The 10197-nt window shown below is 38.6% G+C and overlaps 3 protein-coding genes across 6 annotated transcripts in view; all 3 read left to right on the plus strand.

Annotated features, from left to right (window-relative positions):
- On the plus strand, positions 2902-8471 carry LOC104775929 (serine/threonine-protein kinase EDR1-like). 3 transcript variants are annotated; one of them, XM_019243522.1, is made up of 14 exons: positions 2902-2956; positions 3325-4038; positions 4220-4660; positions 4888-4991; positions 5351-6492; positions 6577-6617; positions 6742-6810; positions 6914-7014; positions 7183-7261; positions 7365-7463; positions 7535-7603; positions 7776-7825; positions 7930-8106; positions 8208-8471. In XM_019243522.1, the coding sequence occupies exons 2-14, from the start codon at positions 3520-3522 to the stop codon at positions 8341-8343; spliced, it is 3027 nt and encodes a 1008-aa protein (XP_019099067.1). In that variant the 5' UTR covers positions 2902-2956; positions 3325-3519; the 3' UTR covers positions 8344-8471. The 3 variants fall into 3 exon arrangements, with proteins under 3 accessions (XP_019099067.1, XP_010498196.1, XP_010498195.1); XM_010499894.2 differs by lacking the exon at positions 2902-2956 and adding an exon at positions 2991-3226; XM_010499893.2 differs by lacking the exon at positions 2902-2956 and having other exon boundaries at positions 2991-4038.
- LOC104775931 (peptidyl-prolyl cis-trans isomerase FKBP17-2, chloroplastic-like) lies at positions 8674-9970 on the plus strand. Its single transcript, XM_010499898.2, has 3 exons — positions 8674-9097; positions 9198-9242; positions 9487-9970. The coding sequence occupies exons 1-3, from the start codon at positions 8751-8753 to the stop codon at positions 9845-9847; spliced, it is 753 nt and encodes a 250-aa protein (XP_010498200.1). The 5' UTR covers positions 8674-8750; the 3' UTR covers positions 9848-9970.
- Positions 10019-10197, plus strand: part of LOC104775930 — a 2394-nt gene continuing 2215 nt past the window's right edge. Inside the window, exon 1 of one of the 2 annotated variants that reach the window (XM_010499896.2) lies at positions 10019-10180. In XM_010499896.2, the coding sequence (XP_010498198.1) occupies positions 10130-10180 (51 nt within the window). In that variant the 5' untranslated portion in view covers positions 10019-10129. The remainder of the gene's footprint in view (positions 10181-10197) is intronic. The other variant, XM_010499895.1, reaches the window with a different exon arrangement.

Here is a 10197-nt window from a genome sequence, read left to right on the forward strand (position 1 = left end):
TTTTTTTTTTTTTTTTTTTTTTTTTTTTTTTTCTTTCCTATCATGCTCAGATATTTTTTCCCTTATTGGATGGAGAGAGAGAGTGTGGAGGGAGACGAACAAATTTGTCTAATAGTGAGTATTATTATTTAAAGTTTTTAAACCTTTGTAATAATAATATTTCGACGACCCGGTTTGATTATACCGGATTCGACCGACCGTGTGGGCATGCATTTTATTGTATATTGTATGGGCTTTGTAAAAAAAGGTTATTTTCCTCCAACAGTCAACAACATTTTTTTTTTAAATAAAATATAAAATTTATTCGAAAAAAACGTTTTTATTTCAAGTGCTACAAAATCTTAAGGTGTTTGTTTAAAGTGTTTAAAGTTTAAAACAAAACAAATAATCTATAAATAAGAACAACTTGTGATCATGAATTAGCGTGTTGCTAACCACTTAGCCATATAGTCCAAGTGATTTCCATTAGTTGGAAGAGAGAGTAACCGGTTGCGGATAAGCCTGTCCAGACGTTTAAGAAATAGAGTAGGTAGTATCGATGGTTCCCCATGGCGGCGATTATTTCGTTCTTTCCAAAGAGTGTGGATGGATGCCTGGAAAGCATACCGCAGTAAGAACAGAGTTGTCTTCTCCAAGGAAGTGTCTGTGAGAAGAGCCAAGTTTGTTGTCCAGTATGTGGAGAACTGGTGTGCTAGGAGCTTCGAGGTGAGACCTGTTCAAACTGCAGTCGAGTAGGGGCAAGAGAAGAAGAGGTGGTTTCTTGTTTCCAGCGGTGCATGGCACAAAGAGCAGGAGATATCTACCTGCGTGTGCCAGTGTTGCATCCTATCTCCGGTTGCTAAGCGATTAAGAGTGGCTAACCAAACAATGAAGGAGAAATTTGGCGTGGCGTGAGAAAACCACACTACCGCCACCCACGACACCCTCTGCCTCGGGTATCGAGTATTCTCCCAGGTTTCTTTGGTGGTGAACTTTGTCTTGAATTGACCACCTTTGCCTTTCCAGAGGACTACGTCTGCTTCTTCAACAGTCAACAACATTCGAATTAAGATGTAACAAACGTACCAAAACCGAAACTTGTTGTTGTTGCTGTTTCTTCTTATGCTTCAACCTTTGAATTGGATAGGCAGAATCTGACATGAGGATCTGCAAATTGTGTCAAGCCCCAAAATAAAAGATCATGATCGTGTAAACAATGATATTTTGGCCATGGCCATCTAGTATTTCTTAATTCTTACATTAATCTCCTGAATCAATTTTGAAAATAGATAGAAAGATAGAGAGATTGAAATACTTGAGAAATATGTTGGATTGTGTTTGTTCATCTTTTTGGAGTGAAATACGTTGAAATCTAAAATGACATCAAATCCAATGGACATTGAATAACAGTGTTTTAAACATATTCTAAAATCCATCAAATATATATATAATCCAATAATAACAAATTTTAATATACTTTTTCAAATACCTAATTAAATAATGTTGGATTCCAAAATACATCAAATTTTTAAAATATACATTGTTCAATAACACCCCTTAAACTTTCTAATTATGAAACTGAATGAAACACTTAAAAAAGCTAATGACCTCTTTGCTTGTTCCGACGAGATCAGGGGCATATAAGCAGGGGCGGATCTAGAATTTTTTTTTGTATGGAGCACTTTTTATTTAAAAGATATTGCAAAACTAGTAAATCAGTAAAACATATTATGAAAAAAAAAACCGGAAAACTAGAATGAAACGCATCGAACACCGCACCTGAAATGATGCATGGGACACTTCTCTACCAAATAAGCTACGAGAACTAATACAACTGCTATACATTAGATTATTTTTATCAATCAGTGTGGGGCACGTGCCACACCCCAACACTACGTAGATCCGCCCCTACATATAAGGACCAGTCAACTGAGAGCAGGAGTCTGTCGTCGTTAAAGCACATCATAGTTAACGTCATAGATGGATTCCGATAGTCATGTAATATAAGTTTTTTTTTTTTCATTTCCCAGTAATAAAATATCAGATTCTGAAACTAATAGGATATAGTCTCGACTCTCGAATTATTTATATGTTGTTGATCTTGCGAAGGTACGTCTCAATCTTTCCTCGATCGTTCTCAAGTTTTCTCATTATAACCTTTAGATGTCCATATATAAGAAGACCATAACCATTTTCTCCTTCCAACTGGCAGTTAGTTTTGTTTATTGCTTGTTTCACTCCCGCAATTTGCTTTTAGCAACCAGCCATATTAGGTTTTTTTTTTAATAATAATATGAAAATGTAATTTTGATAGTTTAGTGAATAGTGATGATAAGTCATGGGAGAATAATGCACAAGGTGGGTGAGCGAAGCATTAGAATAGCCCTAAAGAAGGAATTTTGAATATGGAAAGCACGATCATAAACTATTCAACGATTGTATTATTTTCTTATTTTAAATTAGATAACTTACTTACAGTAGTCATCTAAATTTTTTTAACGATTAGCAAATAAAAGTGAATTGGTGAGTTTTTATTTATATAGCTCTGTTATTAGCTTTGACTGGTTGGTACAAAATAGAGAATTTCTTTCTACAGAATTGAGTTTAATTCTCGAATTGCTTTTATTTTTGTTTACATAAACTAAGGAGAAACAAGAAGAATATATATATTTTCTCTAAAAATTCACGTGATTACTAATTCCACTTGTGAATTACTCTTCACTTTTTCTTTTTCTTTTACGAGTAAGACTTTAATAAATGTGTTACTACAGGAGTACTACTTATTTATGGCGCAATGTGTAATTCTTGTCTTTCGACCAAAAATCGTTTTTTTTCCAAATCCTAACGACCAATGACGATGAAAGGAAAAAAAAACATAAAGTTGAAAAAAGGCAGCGCCTTTACATTTTTATTAGGATATGTTGTACAAAATTCAAGTCTCCGCCCAGCTCAAAAATCCACTCTTCCTCCTCTACTAGTAATCTCAAATCTCAATCTATATCTTACTCTGTTTTTTTTTTTTTTACGCAATTTTTTTTTAGTTGAATTTTGTCGGACTTTAAGAGAGAGAAAGTGGCGTCTTTGTGGACTTTCTCTTTATAGGAGAGAGAGAGAGAGAGAGTCAAAGGACTCAAGAGAGAAGCAAAGAGGTTTTGTTAACTTGCTGAAGAAAAAGCTCGAAACTTTCATCTGTTTCTCTTATTGGGTTTTTTGATCAGCTTTTGAAATCACCAATAAATACAAAAAAGTGGGTATTTTTCTTGAAATCGAAGTCTGATCTCCGTTTAAGAGTTTTTTGCTTTTGATTTTGGATTCCGATTTGAATCTTTTTTTTGTTGGCTGCAGTTATTATTAGGTTTTGACGAGCCGTTGATCTGGACTGAGTTCCAGATCTCCGGGTCGTGTGTGTGTTGTTGCCGAGAAATTAGGGTTTTAGCTCAAAAAAGTTTGTCCTCCTTCTCTTTTTGGATTTTGAGGTAGGGATGATGGTGGACAAGTTTCCTCCGGGTCGATGTTGTTCGCTGCTGTGACATTTTGAGTATGAAGATGAACATGAAGAAATTTCTTAAAAAGCTGCGTATCACTCCCAATCAACGAGACGACGGTGAAGGTTCTGTTTCTAACCGAAGCAACAAGTCCAGCGATGCAGAACCATCTCCTTCTGATTCTTTGAGGTCTCAAGATACGACTCATAGTAATAACCCTGAATTCAAACCCTTTTCTGGTTTATCCAATTGGTTAAGCTCTGTTGCTCAAAGACGTAGCCCTACTACTACTACTACTACTACTACTACTACTTCTTCCAATGCCATTAGTAAAGAGGATGAATCAACCATGGAACTTGGTGGTGGGTCGGAATCTGGGTTGCAGGGTTTGGGTTCTACTAATTCCAAGGATCCGGAAGTTGAAGAAGAATACCAGATACAGTTGGCTCTAGAGTTAAGTGCTAGGGAGGATCCTGAAGCTGCCCAGATTGAGGCTATGAAGCAGTTCAGTTTAGGTTCTCGTCCTTCTCCTCCCGAGAATTCTCCAGCTGAACTCATGGCATATAGATACTGGGTGAGTTTTTGACTCATTGCTAGAAATAGAAACAATTCCTTAGTCACTTGAGCAAATAATAGACTGTGCTTCAATAGAATTAAGTGTTGAGTTGATACCAGAATCCACCTAGAGAGATTTCTTGACTAGTAACTCTATACTATTTCTTCTGACCAATTTTATATCATCTGGAATTTTGCAGAATTATAACTGTCTTGGCTATGATGACAAGATTGTGGATGGTTTCTATGACCTGTGTGGAGTAATGAATGAATCTTCCTTAGAAAGAATACCTCCCTTAGTTGATCTCCAAGGGACACTTGTGTCGGATGGTGTAACTTGGGATGCTGTTCTTGTGAACAGAAGCGAAGATCCTAATCTGTTGAGGCTTGAACAAAAGGCTCTTGATATTGCAGCAAAATCAAAGTCAGCGTCTTCTTCAGGGTTTGTGAACAGTGAACTGGTAAGGAAGCTGGCAGTTTTAGTTGCAGATTACATGGGTGGACCAGTTGTGGAGCCAGATAGTACGTTAAGAGCTTGGTGGAGTCTGAGCTACAGCTTGAAAGCAACCCTCCGTAGCATGGTTTTACCCCTGGGTTCTCTAACTATTGGATTGGCTCGTCATCGTGCCTTGTTATTCAAAGTATGTACCCTGCCCTCTTTTACTTTTGCTTTGTTTGATAATTAGCATACGAGGGTAACTTTTTGTAATCTCATGACTGTTGAAGCTTCTTGCTAGTTTGGTGCGTGTTTGAAATTTTGTGCAAAATGCCCTTGTTTGTCTGACTATGTTTTCTTACATACAAAGCTTATTGCACCTCTAAAACGCGGTGTGGTGTTTCGTCTCTTCTTTCTTATGAGACTTTGTAGGTTTTGTGTGATAGTGTCGGTGTTCCTTGTCGAATAGTCAAAGGACAGCAATATACTGGTTCAGATGATGTGGCAATGAACTCCATTAAGACTGATGATGGCAGGTGACTTTCGAATTTGAATTCAATTGTTATGTACTTTCAACAATTTCTCTGTCACTTGTAGAGAAAAATGTATGTGTATATTTCTGCTCACCAACCGTGTGTGGGTGTATATGAAAATATGTGCATATGGACTTGGGCGTGTGTTATAGCTAACTCGCATCTCTAAAATGGCCAAAGTGTAACTAAAAGTGTAACTTTTTTTACTAGGATTGATAAAAGTGTAACTTTTTTTGGTGTAAGCAACAATACCGTTAGGATTGAAAGCAGGGAGCATGCGTCATGCTTGTATTGTGGTTACTGTTATTGCAGTCTGCAAATGGCAAAGTATTTTCCCTAATGCATCCAAATGTGAATTTTAGGGAGTACATTGTTGATCTCATGGGAGATCCAGGCACGCTTATCCCCGCTGATGCAGCTGGACTACAAATGGACTATGATGATTCTGTCTACTCTGCCAGTCCCAGGGATGCTGATTCATCTCATGTAGCTTCTTCCAGCAGTGGGGTCGAGAGCTCAATTGAAGAGCACGCAGGATCTTGGTCAGCGGAACATCGTTCTAGGACCAAGGGTTCCCGGGGGGAAAACCAGTCTGAAGGTGGAGGGGATCTCATGATTCATCCAAATATTTGTAGGGAAGTTGTGGGAAGTCATAAGGCTCCTGTTCAACCTGTATCCGGCAAGCCTACTCATTCTTTCACCCATGCCAGATCACCATCTTGGACTGAAGGTGTTAGCTCTCCAGCTGGACGCAGGATGAAAGTCAAAGATGTTTCACAATATATGATCGATGCTGCCAAAGAGAATTCACAACTAGCTCAAAAGCTTCATGATGTGTTACTTGAAAGTGGAGTTGTTGCTCCTCGAAACTTATTTTCAGAAGTTTATTCAGAGTCAATGGAGGCAACAGTTGAAATAAAACCTGTGGCTGAATCCAATGATGAGAAAGGGAAAGATTTTGGAACAATCCAGCAAGGAAGAAACCAGAGCAGTCTTGGCCCTGTGAGGTTTTTACCTCCACTTCCAAGACCGCAACCTAAAACAAATACTCATGATCGACGTGAACATTCAGGACCTGGACTCGGTCATTTGTCTGATGATTGCAAAATTGATGGTCAGTCTGATTCGTCACATTCTGAAACATCGACTGACTATCCCAGAAATGTTCCTGTTGCCGTAGCTGCAGCGGCTGTTGTTGCATCTTCCATGGTTGTTGCTGCTGCCAAGTCAGCAAACTCGGATTCATCCACCTTAGAACTTTCTGCTGCAGCTGCTGCTGCAGTTGTGGCGACAGCTGCTGCAGTGAGCAGGCAGCTTGAACTAGATTCACATAGCAACGGGGATGCTGGTTCTGCTGGGCTTCATGGGGTAGGTTCAGGAGGAGAACGAAAATCTGACAGATCTACTGGCAATGAAAGTTCAAAATCTGATTCTGCAATTGATGATGTGGCTGAATGCGAGATTTTGTGGGAGGAGGTTACTGTGGCTGAGCGTATCGGACTGGGTACTAACTTATGCTCTACTAAATGCTTTAGCGTAACAACTGCTACAACAAATAAGTATTATTGATTTACCTATTTTGATGCAGGATCATACGGAGAGGTGTATAGGGGAGATTGGCATGGAACTGTGAGTATCTCTTATTTCGTTAGCTTAATACAGTATCAATGTAGCTTACTAATTGGCTGGCAATGAGAGAAGCGTGGTAAATTTGCTTATTATTTCATTATCAATGAAACTCTTGATTTGGTAGGCAGTGGCTGTCAAGAAGTTCATTGACCAAGATATTACTGGAGAGGCACTGGAGGAATTCAGAAGTGAGGTATAAGTTCTTTCCTTCTCTGGAAATTCTTGCACCCTTTCAAGTTTCAAATATTAACCGCTAAATGACAGATTCGTAATATTTCATTTCGACTCGATTCAAGGTCCGGATGATGAGAAGGCTCAGACACCCTAACATTGTTCTCTTCATGGGAGCTGTAACTCGCCCTCCAAATCTCTCAATTGTTACAGAATTTCTTCCTAGGTATGCTATGATCTGTTTCATGATTTAATTGTTTTCACGCTCGCTACATGATTTGCGTATCTTTGATGATAACTATCCTTGTCTCATCTATTAGTGAGCAGAGATCAGACTCATCGTTCTCTTTTCTGTGTGTACTTTTCAGCTTATAAGAAAATTTTGCTTGTGCAGAGGTAGCTTGTATAGGTTAATCCACAGGCCAAATAACCAATTAGATGAGCGAAAACGTCTGAGGATGGCTCTGGATGCTGTATTACTACTCATTTCTCTTCCTCTCCTTTTTTACCTTTACGATATTTTTGTATCTTCTTGGTTGTTTCTTACAAAAACAAAATAACTTCGAACCTTTGTAGGCCCGTGGAATGAATTATTTACACAGCTGTAATCCGGTAATTGTTCATCGTGATCTTAAATCCCCAAACCTTCTAGTTGACAAAAACTGGGTTGTCAAGGTCAGTAATTCTTCCTCTCTAATTTCATTCTAGCTCCTGTTATATCTCTTAATGGCTTGCATATTTCTCAGGTGTGCGATTTTGGGTTGTCTAGAATGAAAGTAAGCACATACCTGTCTTCAAAGTCAACAGCAGGCACGGTAAGCTGCTAGAAGAGATTCATTGTTCTCCACTATGATAGTTAATGTCAACTAAAAAGATTTGAGTAGATTCTCAATTCATCAAGCCGAGGAACATAATTCGACAGTCAAATATCATCAGAAACAACATCATTTCTTACTTGGCGTGATGTTGTGTGTTTTCTCATTTTAGGCTGAATGGATGGCTCCAGAAGTGCTTAGAAACGAACCAGCGGATGAAAAGTAGGGTTTTTTCTTAAGCTTTCCTTACCAAAAGAAAGATGCTTCTAGCTTCTTATTATATTTGTCCCATGAAATGTTTCCTTATTAACATAATGTGAAAACAGGTGTGATGTGTACAGCTATGGAGTTATCCTGTGGGAACTCTTCACGTTACAGCAACCATGGGGGAAAATGAACCCAATGCAAGTTGTTGGTGCAGTAGGGTTTCAACATCGAAGACTTGAAATCCCAGAGTTTGTGGATCCTGGAATTGCAGATATCATCAGGAAATGTTGGCAGACGTAAGTCAGTTTATAGTAGTAGAGTCAGTTTTGTCAATGAAATTTAGCTCTGGTCTGTCTGTAATGGTTTAATTATATATTTGATCTGGTATTATTGGTAGGGATCCAAGGTTAAGACCAAGTTTTGGAGAGATCATGGCTTCTCTAAAGCAGCTACAGAAACCTATAATGGGTCCGAACAACCAGAGAGCAGGAGTTCCCAGTTCTTCATTGATCACTGATGAGCAGGAACAATAACAACATGCTTGAAGAAGATGATGAGACTAAATGATGATGATGGTGGGGGGATCAATTCTTTACATATTGTGTTCTGTGATGTGCTTGCTGTTCATGTGTGTGTATTCACCATGTTTTTGTTTACAAATTGTAAAAAAAAAAAAATGAATGACAAAGAAAAAAAAGGAAAAAGAAATTATTTTGTCAATGGTTAAAAAATCATTGAGAATTGAACTTTCATTTCTCTTATATACGAAATTCAAAGTTAACTGTTACTATTATCTGTTGCAAAAAATTGAAATTTTTTTGATTATTTCGCGACTAAACAATAAATGGAATAAACCTTCTGTTCTGTTCTGTCTTGAAATAACATCAATAAGATATCATAAATTAGAGAGAGAGAGAGAGAGAGAGAGAGAGAGCTGAAAATGGCGAATCTATTCACTGCTACGGCTCCTTTTCTCAGAGTTTCACAGCCTTTCACCAAAACGACACCGTCCCATCATCAGTGCTACGCCTCTTCTTCCACTCCGCCCGAGCCTGAGTCTTCTTCTTCTTCTTCTTCTCCTCCTCCTCCTCCTTCTCCGTCTCAACCGCTGACATCGCAGCAGAAGAGGAAGAAGACCGTTGAGACGACGGATTGGGTTGCTTCTTCCCTGACGCGACGGTTCGGAATCGGGGCGGGTCTTGCCTGGGCGGGGTTTCTCGCTTTCGGTGTCATCTCCGAACAGATCAAGACTCGGATTGAGGTTTCTCAGGAAGTAGCTAACACCAGGTCTTTAATATATATTTCTTCACAAAGTTTTACAAATTGACTTATCACAAAGAATGAAGTTTTGGATTCTCTAAGTTGTTTCTTTTGTTGGGGTTTGCAGAGATGTAGTAGAAGAGAAAGAGATTGTGTTACCCAACGGCATTAGGTACTTTGCAATTTTATTGCCATTCACTTAGATTATTCAAAGTTGTATGAGCTTTTTCATCCATGGATTAACTTTTAATTACCTGCTTAAAAGTTGTATAAACAACCATTGAAGCTATTCAAAGTTGTGTCCTTGTGTGTTTTTCTCTGTGTAATGAGCTTATTAAGCCATTGTAGCTATTGATGTAGCAATGTTACAAAAACAGACTGCTCTTAAATCAGTCACTGATCTACAACCTTTGTAGGTACTATGATCTACGGGTTGGAGGAGGAGCGACACCAAGGGCAGGAGACTTGGTAGTGATTGATCTAAAAGGGCAAGTGCAAGGAACTGGACAAGTATTCGTGGACACATTTGGAAGCAAAGGCAAGAAGAAGCCACTGGCACTTGTGGTGGGTTCAAAGCCATACAGCAAAGGATTATGTGAAGGCATAGATTATATTCTAAGGTCTATGAAGGCTGGAGGAAAACGCAGAGTGATCGTTCCACCATCGTTAGGATTTGGAGAGGAAGGTGCTGAACTTGAATCGGGTTTGCAGATTCCTCCCAATGCTTCGTTGGAGTATGTAATTGAGATTGATAGAGTCTCCATTGCGCCTGCTTGATTATTATTATTTATGTACAGCTTTTTTGGTTTAATTGCCAATTATGAGATTAAATAAACCGAACAAAACCGGGTCAAAATATTGACTTTTAATGTAACTCTATAATATTTGTTTTTTTTTTTTTTTTTTATGTGGTTTAAACGTACTGTATTTGGGACATTGATAAAGTCTTAGCCACGACTTTGAAGAATACATTTTTCGGCTGTGAACGAAGAAAGGAACAACGAGGATTAGGAATCTAGAGGCGGCGCGGAGTTTGGAGAAATTGATTGGTTGGAGAGAATGGTGAAAGTGATCGATTCGCATTACCTAGCCGTCACCGCCATTGTCACCGTAATGTCATTTTTTTT

This window comes from Camelina sativa, chromosome 3, assembly GCF_000633955.1.
Source record: "Camelina sativa cultivar DH55 chromosome 3, Cs, whole genome shotgun sequence".
NCBI classification, from domain to species: domain Eukaryota; kingdom Viridiplantae; phylum Streptophyta; class Magnoliopsida; order Brassicales; family Brassicaceae; genus Camelina; species Camelina sativa.

Bases quoted from the DNA above. Each gene is read 5' to 3' on its own strand.
- LOC104775931 (XM_010499898.2), top strand. From the start codon at position 8,751: ATGGCGAATCTATTCACTGCTACGGCTCCTTTTCTCAGAGTTTCACAG. The intron at 9,098-9,197 runs GTCTTTAATATA...TGGGGTTTGCAG, and splicing joins CAGGAAGTAGCTAACACCAG to AGATGTAGTAGAAGAGAAAG. The intron at 9,243-9,486 runs GTACTTTGCAAT...CAACCTTTGTAG, and splicing joins GTGTTACCCAACGGCATTAG to GTACTATGATCTACGGGTTG.
- LOC104775929 (XM_019243522.1), top strand. From the start codon at position 3,520: ATGAAGATGAACATGAAGAAATTTCTTAAAAAGCTGCGTATCACTCCC. The intron at 7,015-7,182 runs GTATGCTATGAT...TTGCTTGTGCAG, and splicing joins GTTACAGAATTTCTTCCTAG to AGGTAGCTTGTATAGGTTAA. The intron at 7,604-7,775 runs GTAAGCTGCTAG...TTCTCATTTTAG, and splicing joins CAAAGTCAACAGCAGGCACG to GCTGAATGGATGGCTCCAGA.